Raw genomic sequence first — 14,057 nt, forward strand, 5'->3', positions numbered from 1 at the left:
CCAACCGGGGATTGTTTTAACATCATCACATGTCCACAAAACTCACTGAAAAAGTCTTTCGGAACTAAAAACTGCATAGTCTGAACTATGGCTTAGAAAATTGCACAAGACTGCAAATTTGGGATCCCACTTTTCTGAAAGAAAAGACAAGTTAAGCATTATTGCATACTTCACAGGTAAGACGATGGTGATGAGACGATCTGCTCGTACGAGCTAAGGAGATACTTGTGGCACGCCACACGAAGGACTTAACGCGATGGAGATCGGAGAAACTCTTCTCAATGGTATGCCCCAAGGCGAGGGACAACCCGATAACCAATATCGGGAGGGGTTAACAGATAACTCAGACGAAGTGGAAAATCCCTTCGAAGGACAAGGCGATATTCACTTGGTTCCACCGGGAGGGTTACCGAACCAGGTGACAAACAACGGGGCAAAGAAGGATGATTCTTATAGCCTTGACAATAATATTGCCTCCCTTGCATCCATAATGAAAGCACAAAATGCGCATGAAGAGCGAATGAGAAGGTTGGAATCACGCAACAGAAAGTTAGAAAAGAAAAACAGAAGGTTGGGGAGTCTGAGGAAAAGTAAGATGACATTCACCGGCCCGGAGGAGAATCCCCTAGAGAATTTACAAGATGATGAATGAATTGACCTACCCGATACCTCAAACGAGGCAACAGAGGACCGATTCCCACGAGGAAGTAAGGTGGCCCGAGATCATGAATTTGATCATTCTGAAGGCTCGTCCGATATTACCCCCAGGCATAAACAAGGTGATAAATCAAAGAAGGACGAGATTAAAACTAATAATCTATCCGAGAATCCCACAGGTGGAAATCCCAGACGAGGTGAAACTTCAAAAGAGAAGTCGGGTCGAACCAAGTATGATGAGCAGTCTGATGAGGACTCGGGATGGTCAAGATTTCATCATGAAGAAGTATCCTTCTCTCCCGAGAGAGAGAGAGGACGAAAAAATAAGGAGCAAAGGAGGCATATCGATGATCAGTTGCAAGTGAGATTATGCCAATTAGAAGCAATGTATAAAGAAGCCTGATAGGTGTCTAAAACACCTAATTTTAGTATCGATTTTGCATGCTTTTCTTATTAATTTTCTTGTAAAATTATATATTACGTTTTCTTTTCTATTCTTTTAAATACAATTGCTGGAGCTAGCGAAAAAGGAAGAAAGAGCATCGAAATGAGCATAAACGTTCAAAGCTCGTCAACAAAATTTTTTCATCAATAACTAGCCGAGATAAGCTGGTAAACCCTTGCGATGCAGACAAAAGAAATCAACAAGGCACTATGACATAGTGGTTCTCAAGTACTGAGACCATCTGAAATTGTGACATGGGCCTAGCATTAGTCTGGATGAGTGGTACCAGCTGGAGTAAAAGAGGTGAGTGTTTGCTGGTGGAGGAAACAATCCAAAGAAGTGAGAATTTAGGTCTCTTTGTGACAAGCTGGTAAAGACCATTTCTCTCTTAATTCAACCCAGACGTCTCTCTTCTTCCAGCGACTAATTATCAACCAAATCTGTCGGCGGTTCTACTAGCCATGATGCCGATGGGTTATTTCAAGGGCTGACAGTCTCATATGAAGCTGAGAACGGAGAAGGAGATGTAACACAAATTGATGGATGTTTTGGGAAGGATTTGAGATGCCGAGAAAGGGGTAATCGCCAGGGCTCTACAACCATTCAAAGACAATAGGGAAACGAAGGTTTAGGCTGCGGTTAGATTGAATTTTGGGTTAATAAACATGGAAGAAATGGAGAATTATTTCCAGCTGAACCAAGACTATTAGGTGATTCAAGCTTTTGAGTTCATCACTAGGAGCAACCTTATCTCATAAAATTTAGAGCACTTTTTTAAATCATACATAGTAAGCGTACCTCTAGGTAACTTGAATCAGTAGAATCCGGTAGTCGAGCGCTTCCGTATCCGATGAGCTTAGGAGATAATAACGGAATAGTAAAGCGTACTAATTATCCTAGGGTTGTTAGTAACGAGATAATGCGAAAAACGTGGTTATATATAAATTTGGTTTATATTACGTGGCCGAGAATGAACCTTTAATCAATCTCATCTCATATTTGAATACAACATTACAATTTTCAGATTTTCTACAACAAAATAATCTTGCTAAGAGTATTTGCATAACAACTTTTGCTTCATACCTCCCTTGGGACGAATCTGCTTTCATTATATTACTTGCTAGTGTAAAGAGAAGTAGAGAAATATTATTTGCGAGTTGACACCTCGTCAAAGCCACCGGGAGACAAGGAGGACAAAAGTTGGCAGAGGTGATGCAAGAGGAAGGACAATCACCCCTATCTGAAAATTTGTTGGATAAACCATTTCCAAGGAAATGCTCTCTCCCTAACTTTGCTACTCAATTAAATGGAACTGGCGATGCAATCGATATCTTCGGTCCTACCGCATGACGTTAACACAGTGGAGCCAATACGATGTCGTAATGTGCAAATTCTTCCCAGCTAGCCTAAAAGAAGAGGCCTGATGTGGTTCAATAACCTGCCGAGGGAGTCGGCCATGTCTTTTGCACATCTGTCTGAGATTTTCTTAGAAGCCAACATGCATAACAGCCGGGTCAAACCAGGAATCGACATGTTATTTCAATTGAACAGATGACCAAATTAATCCCTTCGATCCCTGGTGACTCGATGGAGAAAACTCTGTGCGGAAATCGGACGAGCTCCAAAAGCCTATGCGATCTTAGGTTTCAAAAATAGTCTGCGAAAGACAGATCCCATTTTTGTAAGAATGTATGAAACAATGCCTCCATGTTTAGGAAAACTGAGGGAAATTCAGGAGGACTATATCGCTCTCGAAGAACTCCAGGACGGGACGTACGATAAGATGGTCCGAGGAAATAGTAAAGGAGCAATTGTGGTAGAACCACAGGCCCCACCAGTACAAACCCGAGGAACTAAGCGACCTCGTAATGAACCCGCACGATTCGATAAGCAAAGAAGTGGGAGGCTGGAAAGGGCGATACCAGGCCCAACAGAAAAAAGGGAAGTTCGTAGACCCCGTCTACACGAAGCTGAGCACCCCTATTTCTGAAATCTTTAAGAAGATTGAGGGGAAATATAAGATTATTTTTCCCTTAGAACCGAGGGAAGTAGCCCGAGCACGCAAAAAACAGAAAAGATTACCGTGAGTTCCATCAATTTTATAGTTATCCTACAGGTTCGTGCAGGATGAAGGTAGTGCAAGACATGATTGATGATGGAAAACTCCAAATACATCGCTTTACCAGCTCCCCCACGGGAGACTGGAGCTCAGGTACATCATGTGGAGATCCCTCGTGAGGCACAATATTTAGGATGCAACACGATCTCTCATTTTTCTATTACATCTCCTATGATAGAGGGAAATATTACATGAAGAATTCACAAACGGAAATCTGAAGGAACTGAAGTTTTTAGCGTGGCAAAAGAACCTCCGATCGAGGAATGGATGAAAAAACCCATTAGATTTTCATCCCTACAAGCACCAGACGACGGAAGAAATCACAATGACCCGCTAGTAGTCACAATGACGATCGCACTCCCTGAACATGAGGGTGAAGAGGATAATCCCAAGGCTCTGCCATGGGCACTGCCTAAGATACTGATTGACGGAGGAAGCTCTGTCAAAATTTTATTTTATGAGACGTTCAAACATATGGGCCTAAAAGATGAATATTTGATACCGTCGACACATAACTTTTTTGGCTTTAATGGCTCATCCACTTGTCCAAGAGGCGAGATAACTTTAGAAATACGTGTAGGGAAAATCCTGACTTTAACTACCTTATGTGTGGTCGATGTAATCTCACCTTACACTGTCATTGTCGGACGATCCTGGGTCCATGGCATTAAAGGGGTTGCATCAACATACCATCATAGGTTAAGATTCCCAACACCTGATGGGATCTATGAGATCATAGGAGATTCGGGCGAGGATAAATATTGTTACAACATGGACGTACATAATGGTGAGAATAAGGTCAATACTCCAAAAGCGAAGAAGAAGAGAGCCAAAAAGGCTAGGAGCCAAAAGGAGATCGATACTTACATCGCATAAACAAATGAGGCAAGACGATTTAATGCTGAAATTATTCCAGCTTTGGCCGAATCTACAGAGCCTTTATGACAATTACAGAATCTCTCCAATATTGGAGAGCTAAAATCAAATTTCTCGGCCTCAGAGCCTACAAAGGAAGTAAACATCCGAACAACCGAAACCCCAGGAATAGTTAAAATCGGAACCCTCCTCAGCAAAGAGGAGGAGGAAAAATTAACACATGTGTTAAAAGAGTAGTTCGATGTCTTCGTATGGCGCATGGAAGACATGCCTGGAATCGACCCAGAAGTTTGTTGCTATCACTTAAAAATTAATCCAAAGCACAAACCCACGAGGCAAAGGATGAGAAAGGTGGCGCCAGAATATCACGAGGCCATTCAAAACGAACTTAAGAAGATAGAGGCATCAGGTGTCATCTGAGAAGTGCAATATTCAATATGGATATCAGATATGGTGATTGTACCAAAAAAGAATGTAGGAGTGCGAATTTGCATTGACTTTAGTGACCTAAATAAGGCTTTCCCAAAGGACAGTTTTCCACTACCAAACATTGATCAGCTTGTAGAAGTAACATCTGGATATGGATTGCTATCGTTAATGGACGAGTACTCGGGCTATAATCAGATTCCCCTGGCCGAAGATGACCAAGAACACACCGCCTTCTTTACCCCACGAGGCTTATACTGTTATACTAAAATGCCATTGTGACTGAAAAATGCTGGTGCGACGTATCAGAGAATTGTGAAAAAAATGTTCGACAAATGGATACATAAGACCCCAGAGGTGTACATGGATGACATATTTGTCAAGAGAAATCTCCCACAAGACCATGCCAGTGATCTCAAAGATATCTTTGAACAGATGAGAAAATATAATATAAAAATTAATCCAGCAAAATGTTCCTTCGGAGTAACCTCAGGAAAATTCCTGGGATATACGGTTAAGAAGCGAGGCATCGAGGAGGATTCGGCTAAAGTACATGCCGTCGCCGGCCACAGTAAAATATGTGCAAAGATTGAACGGCGATTAGCAGCTTTGGGAAGATTCATAGCTAAGTCGTCCAATAAATGTAAAAATTTCTTTAATATTTTAATGAAGAGCGAGAAATTCTCATGGAGTGTTTAGTGCGAGGAAGACTTCCAAAAAATAAAAGAGAACCTAGCTTCCCTACCCATATTACAGAAGCCCGATCTAGGGGAAAACTTGTACATATACTTTTCAGCTACAAACACATCGATAAGTGCAGTATTGACTCGCATAAACGAAAGAACGGAAAAACCAATTTACTTCATAAGCAAGACTCTGACTTCAGCAGAGAAGAATTATACAAAGATTGAAAAGCTCGTACTCTCCATAGTGTACGCAACACAGAAGTTAAGCACATACTTTCACGCACACACCATAACCGTTATCATGCTCCAATAGAATCTGTGTTAGATAATTTCGATCGATCTGGACGGATCTCCAAATGGGGATCCCGGATCAAATAGTTTGGGGTTAAATATCAACCCCAGACGGCAATAAAGTCCGAAGTTGTTGCGGATTTTTTAGCTGACTTTCCATTGGACGATACCGACGAGATTGAAGAAATCCCGAGAATGGATAACGAGATGGACGAACCACCTGAGCTACTTGTTCTGAAAATCCCAGGAGATGGGAAGTTTTTGTTGACGGGTTATGTCATTCGGAAGAATCTGGCATCAGAATGGTCTTCACGACACCGACAGGCCAAAGGATCGTATATAGACTGAGGCTAGAATTCCCATCAACAAATAACATAGCCGAGTACGAGGCAGTCATACATGCTCTCCGAATAATAATAGAACTTGGAGTTAATGAAGTTAGAATCACAAGCGACTCATAACTTGTTATAAGACAAATTGTGGAAGATATCAAGCCTCAGATGCGTGTCTACATCGATATCTCTAGATGGCTAAACATTATATTGCACAGATCCCAAACATTACTTTCCGACATTTATGTAGGAATAAAAATAGACATGTAAATACCCTAGCATACATCAGACATATGATGGCAGACCCAGAGGCAACTGCCGTGAAGGTCGAGAGGGTTCTCCTCCCCTCCATACCAATAGAAGGGGACTTGGAAATTTTGAATGTCAGCACGAGCCCAAAAGCTCTGCCCGAGGAAGATTGACGGACACCTCTAATAAAATACCTATTAAAGCGTGATCTCCCAAGCGATCAGAAACTCGCACACAAAATAATAACCAAATCATGAAATTATCAATTAAGAGAAGGAATGTTATACCGACAGTCATATTTAGGACCTCTACTCAGATGCTTATCCTTCAATGAAGGACATGAGATATTAAAAGAAATACACTGAGGATACGCTGTAAATCATAGAGAGGGAAGGACATTAGCACAAAAAGCTAAGCTTGAAGGATATTTCTGGCCTCGGATAAACGAGGACGCAAAACAGATGGCACAACGATGCATCAAGTGTCAAAAATATGGTAAACGAAGGCACACCCCTTCCACGGATCTAAAATCCGTGTTAAGCCCTTGGACATTTGCGAAATGGGGTGTTGACATCTTGGGGCCACTAAGAGCCGGTACATGCCAAAGAAAGTACTTAATTGTCGCCACAGACTACTTCACGAAGTGGGTCGAAGCAGCAGCTTTAAGACATATTATAGACCACGATATTTGTAAATTCCTTTTTGAGCACATCATATGTCGCTTTGGTATCCCATCTTCCATCGTCTCGTACAATGGAGCACAACTCCGAGGAAAGAATATTGATATCCTCTTTAACTGCTTCAAAATTAGAAAGAACAAGTTCATACCCATCTATCCTGAGAGCAATGGCCAAGCAGAGGCCACCAACGAAACTATTGCAGACATGCTGAAAAAGAAATTGGATGGACATGGAGCCAACTGGTGTGAACAATTACATAACGTTTTCTGGGCTTATCAGACTACCCGAAGGGAGGCCACAGGAATGAACCCCTTCGCAGTGACATATGGGACATAAGTGATCATACCCACCGAGGCAATGATCCCAACGACCAAGACTTAGGCTTGGGAAAAGAATTTGACCTCGGATATGATACTCACTAAGCTCGACGATCTCAAGGAAAACCGAGAAATAGCTCTTCAAAAGATAGAAAATTATCATCAGAGACTCGCACGAGAATATAATAAACGTGTCCACAAAAGACACTTTAATCCAGGCGATCAAGTCTGGCGAGAAATTCCACCATATCAAAGAGAATCAGGCAAATTTTCACCCGTATGGGAAGGACTGCTAACAATCCTTGCTAAGACGGGCGGTGAAGCATACAAACTGCTCAAACCTAACGGGAAAGATCTAGAACGACCCTATAATATCAAGTACTTAAAAAATACCATGCTTAAATCTACAAAGGTTAAGAATAAGATCAAAATTCCTAGTTTGTAAAAGGTTATGATACCTTATCCTAATGTACAATGGGTTACACACCCTCTTTTGAAGTCAATGAAATGTTCCACCTTTTGTTCATAATTACTTTTGCTTTAATTTCTTTTTTATTTTATTTGTTTTTGTTGTTTTTCATTTTTGATTGTTGGTTTTTACTTATTTTCTTTACTTGTTTTCCTTTCCTGCATTGCATGATATTGTGAAACATTATTGAAACTATATCAAATCCCATCAAGTATATGGCACGGTGCTAGCCACACCTTCCATTTTACAACAGAATGATGCGGGGACACCCTAAGATGCTTGAGACGGAAAAACTGACCTCGGCCAATGCCATCTAACCTAATGAAGTGAGATGATGCGGGGGACACCCTAAGTTACCTGAGACGGAAACATACCTAAGGTAATGCCATCATGATCCCATATCGGATGATGTCCTGACATACAGGAGATATACAGAACTGATGTACTTATCTTTGGCTAAGACAAGAATCAATCGGCAGAGATATCACCCTACAAACATTGGTCAAAAGAAGGTGACTCAAACATCTGATCACCCGACCAAAGGGTAAGTGCAACCAAAATGGAGCACTACTAAAAATAAAAAAGACCTTAAAAGGCACATAACAAAAACGAGAAAAAAACTCGACTTATTCCTGATTCAACACCGTAAGAGATGACCTGTCAAGAATAGGAACTGATTACTCCTCGGCCTTGTCACCCATGGTTGAACCATTGGAATATCAAAAATTATTCTCAGAATCACAAGTAAGATATGATGGAATAAACATTGCATCCTACGATTAAATTCGCAAAAAATTATGATAGTAACCTCCTACAGATGAGGATTCAACCAAATATGGTTTGTAAAATAATGCCTCAAAAAAATAGAGGACTTGATTAGTAACATAGTCAAAAGAACAACCTTTAAACATTTCCTCGCATGAAGCACGAGGACTTACCAAAGAATAACCTTTAAACATTGCCTCTCATGAAGCACGAGGACTTACCAAAGAACAACCTTTAAACATTGCCTCGCATGAAGCACGAGGACTTACCAAAGAACAACCTTTAAACAATGCCTCGTATGGAGAACGAGGACTTACCAACCACAACGATGAATAAACAAGACGACAACTACTACAGAAGGACATGGATGAACTCAATCTTTTTCGGGGTACACCTGACTGTCTTCCTCGGTCGAACCACCACCAGGAGTAGACTGATCAGTATCAGGCTCGACAGGCTCGGTAGGAATAACAGTATTCGGCGTGCCAAGAGCAGCAACCCTTTGACGTTCACGAAGAAGCACAACCTTGCAAGCCTTAGTCATTTTCATACTATACTCAGCATGAAGATCACTTATCTTCTTCTTCCATTATGCACACCCAGACTCCAGTTCCACCTCGAAGCGAGTCTCTAGGCCATTGAGTTCATCATCCAGATTCTTCTTCTCCTCAGTAACTTCATTTAATTGCTTTTCCAACTCTGCATTGCGTTTACGAGCCTCTGCGATATAGGACAATAAATTTCATATGCCAAAATATTCTAGGGAATAGATTTATAAAAACCAAGAGTTGTTAACATCAACCTTAATGTTCATCTAAGACAGAAGCTAAGGTATGTTCCAATTGGAACTTTTCATTATCTAATGCACTAATCTGTGCCTCAGATGAAGTAATAACACCATTGTCAGAAAGGCATGATAACAAATGCCTATCACGCTCCTTATCAAGCTTGACATATGCTCTCTTAAGACGCTGGAGTTCATCTCTATCATCCTCTGCCTGTGCTAACCAGGGAAGATTATCGGATTGCCATTCAATAAGCTCGTCTTTCTGAGCTCGGAGCAGCTTGATCTCATTCGCACGAGTGACTGCCACTTGCTTTATGTCTTTTACCCTTCCACGAATTTCCACAATACGGTCTCGATGAACATCCACGTATGTATGAAGCTGAGTGATTTCATTCTCCAAGGAATCAATCTTACATTGACGGGAGCTTAGATCGAACTTCATAAAACAAAGCTCTTTATCTTGCTTATGAGCATTAATGTCTATCCTCTCCTCCAAACAACGAACAGAGACTACTAATAGAGGGACTAGTTCAGAAGGAACCTAACATTCTGCCAAAAACATAAGTAAATAGAAGGATAAATACCTTCCAATTCTTTGTTATCATAGCGCAACGACATAGCCTCTTGCTTAGCAGCCTCCAACTCGAAATGCAATCGGTGGACATCGCTTTCCACACCCCTGGCTCGTCTCCTAGCGAGCCGAGCCTCGGCTAGCATGCCGATCCTCAAATTGTTGCTTTAGTACATCGGATAACAACGCACATAAGACTGGGGAAATCACAAACATATAATACAAACAATTAAGATATGATAACATACCGAGATCACAAGCCGTTGTTGAGAAGCCTTATCCAGGGTAGTTAAGATTCAGGCCCGTTCTTCGTCGCTCAGCTTGGAATACTCCTCGGAGAATAACACGACAGCAGGACTGGCACCACCACCAAAGATGGTAAAAGAAGGAAGAGAAGGAATTATAGCAGAACTTGGAAAACCACCAACAAAAGAAATAGGCACCCCACTGCCTCCAGCAACACTAATATCCTGTCCACCAACATCTCTCCCTGCCATTATGGAGGAAGGACCCTTATCAGCGATATCCCTCGCCTGGGGTATTTCCACATCCGACATTGGATTGGTCTCATCATTTCGAGAAGGGAAAGACTCATGCAACAACTCATGGTACACATCTTCAAAGAACTTTCCATCTAACTCCATAACTTCATCATCACCAAAAGAGCAGACATATAAACATCCAACCATGTTCGGGAACATCCCCAATAGTATTTGACGGGCCAGAACCATCTTCAGGCCTCCTCGCTGCACATAAATAAAATCTGATGCTAAACTATAAAACAGGGGCAATGTATATATACCTTAAAATAGTAAAACAATATTTTCTACCTTAGCATCCTCAGCAGCTCGAATAGTCCTCACACGGCGCTTACTTCCATAAGGAGCAAACCACTTTAGTTTCCAGGGATAATAAGTCGGAAAATGGTCGTGCATATAGGGGAGCTCAGAAAGAATACCACCCACATCGTCCCAGCCATAAATGTAAGGACCCACGATCCGAAGAGGAACTGAAAACCACTTTGGATCATTTGTCTTATGGAGAGTATAGTTACTGGCATGGGGAGGATCCAAATCGGACAGGAGCAAGGGACCCCTCAAAGCACGGGAATATTGTGATATTCCCACTCCAAAGCTATCAAATTTCTCCAATTGTTGACACCAGTATTTATCCACGAAATTCTCAACAGTATAGAGATCTTTCTGAGCGGGAATAAAATCATTCTTCTCGTGCTCGATAACCTTACCTTGGCTTCGGCGAGAGCACTCTCGGACGATCCAATAAAAATTTCCATTAGGATGGAATATGCCTCGTTGAGGATTAATATGGCAAAGCACCTCATACTGAAACGAGTCTAAGGGACAATAATGGGAAGATGAAGCCAAGCCTCTAGCTGACCGTCAGTCACGATGATTCATTCGGAATGCATGGCTGCTCGGCGATATCTCTGATCAAAACTCCGGCTTGAACCTCCGGACTGGCAAACGAAACTTGAAACTTCTGAAGACGATACTTAACCTTCAGATTCTCCAAATAGGTGGTATTAGACATCCCAGAAGGACGATTGGTACCAGAAGGAGTATCAATCGGTCTTTTATCAGCACTGTGAAAACCAAACATTCATAAAAAGAGGAAAATATCAGAAACACGAACTGATAAAAACCATTAATGAAGAAAGTAAACCTTCCAGAAACAATGACGGCGAAACCATGAAGGAGAAGAGTTCTGAGACAATGGCGATAAACCAACAAAACAGTAATCACGGCGACGCCATTAATACAGGAAACAACCTTAAGTAACTCTTATCGTCTTCGAGATGGATAATTCCTACCAGACATATTGGAGATTTTAATAATATCCAAGAAGTTAAGAAGGAACAAGAAAAGACAGAGAAGAAAGAAAACAAAAAGTTATGAACACTGCAAAACGGAAGGAAAAAATAAAAACATGGTTCTCTGTCCTAGGAGAGTTAAATAGGAGATGAAAACCTCTGGACAATAAACCGGCGCTTCCAGTCCAACAGGTAAAAACGCATTAAATATGACGACGTGGTGAAAATTTCAACACGTGGCGAGAAAAGGTGAAACAATCAAACGTTTTCTTCCCATCGCACCCCTAGTAAGATGAAAAGAAAATGAACAAATTATGAGGGTAAAATAACTGATCTCCATGTGGAAGCATCACATGAGGTGATCTCATGATAAGAAGGTTAGAAGGAAGCACCAAATCATGCCCAAAAAGGAGATTGCAACTGAATCGATACATCTGCTACATAGCCTCATGAACGAAGCGTGTAGGGAGTAGTCAAATCACCCAGAAGGTCAAGTCTAAAAAGATGACAAAATATTTAATGAAGGATTAGAGGATGTGTGACACAGATGTGATAGAAGTACATCGTGTAAGATACTCGGACGATTAACATTATCCGAAGAAGGTGTAGTACGATACCCCAAAAGAGAGAACAACACGAAGGACTAACAAGGTGAGACAACTCGGAGAGAATACACGAACGATGCACCTATAAGGAGAATGATAGAAGACCAGTCCGAGTAAAGACAAGATGTACAATAGCGTCATTAGCCGAGACACATCGGCTTGCACCTTCACAAGTCCATTTTGTCTATAAATACCAGTCCATGTAGAAGAAGATGGACATGTAATCTTAGATGGTCTTTCTACAGAGAATTCTAGGGAGAGATTTAGAGGAGAATATAGTGAAAAGTATAAGTGAGATTTGTAATTCATCTAAGGGTAAGACCTTCAATAATAAAGAGATAGTTTGTTTCACCGTAGATGTAGGCCAACATGGTTGAACCACATTATATGCTTGTGTTCTTCTTTATTTCTAAGTTTTGTTCATCTTATTTTCCCTTGAGTCTTGAATGTTTATAGTTTTATAGTCGTTAGATCTACTTGGGTGTAGTCATCAGAAAAGATGCAACTACACACATATATTGGTCATCCAAAGATATGCAATGAATAAGATGTGTTTTTGGGTAAAAACTGTTTCTGCCGGTTTTGGTAAATTTGGATGTGTTGATGAGAAACGAATTTAGACCTAAACAAATGCACTGCACGGGAGTACTTGAGATTCGAGAGATCAATCTGTACAATCCTGGCCTAAACCAAGAAATGGCCATTCCAGTCTTGCTTCGGTCACAAAGTGAAGGAGAAGGGTTGGTGTTAGGGAGGAAAGTGAAGAAGGTGTTGAGACTAGAATGGTTGAACTTGAAGGTGTGACTGTTTTATGACTTGTATCAGAATATGGAACTGGCTTGCGGAATGTAAGCTGTCAGTTCTTTGGTGTTTTTCTGGATACTTGTGTTGTTGTTAACCAAAACTCTTGTCCTCGGTTGAAATAGGTAGAAACCTATTTATACATGTCATAATTGAATGCACTCTGATCTCGTAGGAAGTGGGAGTGATTGAGTGATGGAGAAGTGGGGTAATGTGTATATGCTAGAAACCACGTCCCCACTATGAAGGAAACGGTTTAGTTTACACCCACTACTTCTTGCCGCCATAAACTGCCCGCTTTCCTGACACTTTCTTATAATGGGCGTGTTGCACGCCGCACGTTGTAAACTGCCAGACCAATACCTTGATGAGCATCCCACAGTTTGTGACATATTTGATGTCTCGAGTATTTTCGTGGAAAATGTGCAGCAGATTGCTGAGTGGGTCTTGTGTGCAAGACCTAATTATTCTGATCAATCGTGCGCCAGCTAGGTGGCGGATGATCATGTTGTGGCAAGTCAAGCCATGGAACTTGCCGCAGGAAAATGGCGTGTGAACCTGAGACTTATCATGGGGCGGTTAACTCCGTGGCGAAGTTGGACGACCGTGATTGCAATTTATGAGAAAAGGTGGTCGTTGATAATGGCCACATCTCGTTGGCACCTGGTGATGGCGTAGTGGCGTGTTTGGCACATGCCAGTGGCATAGTGGCGCGTTTGGCATATGCCAGTGTGATAGTGGCGTAAATAGCGCCTGGCGTTGCCGCAGTCGTTATATCTTTGGAATATTGGTGTTGGATCCAAATATGGATCGGCAATATTGGCTCTGGTTGCCGTATTAAACTTAATTCCCTAGGTAGCATTATTTGGCATGGTTGGTGTAGGAACATTACCTAAATTAGGGTTTGGCATGCCAAAACCCTAATTAGCGTGTGTGGCATGTGGCTGCGGCACGGTGATATTCTTTGTGCAGTGCTTGCGCCAAAGGAATTATGACAGGGCCATAATGTGGGAATGACCACAGGCACAAGGATAACCATGGGTGACCACGGCATGGCGCCATTTTTAGGGTTTCCTGGGCACATCATGGCTCGTGGCATGTTGTGGGGACAGAGTGACGTAATTTGGGCCACGACCAGAAATTAGGGTTT

The 14,057-nt window shown here is 41.7% G+C and overlaps 1 protein-coding gene across 1 annotated transcript; it reads left to right on the plus strand.

Annotated features, from left to right (window-relative positions):
* The first annotated feature begins 3,566 nt into the window (after nt 1–3,566).
* On the plus strand, nt 3,567–4,097 carry LOC113352395. Its single transcript, XM_026596219.1, has one exon. It carries the CDS (start codon nt 3,567–3,569, stop codon nt 4,095–4,097), a length of 531 nt encoding a protein of 176 aa, XP_026452004.1.
* The last annotated feature ends 9,960 nt before the right edge of the window (nt 4,098–14,057 follow it).

Source organism: Papaver somniferum, chromosome 1, assembly GCF_003573695.1.
Source record: "Papaver somniferum cultivar HN1 chromosome 1, ASM357369v1, whole genome shotgun sequence".
NCBI lineage: Eukaryota > Viridiplantae > Streptophyta > Magnoliopsida > Ranunculales > Papaveraceae > Papaver > Papaver somniferum.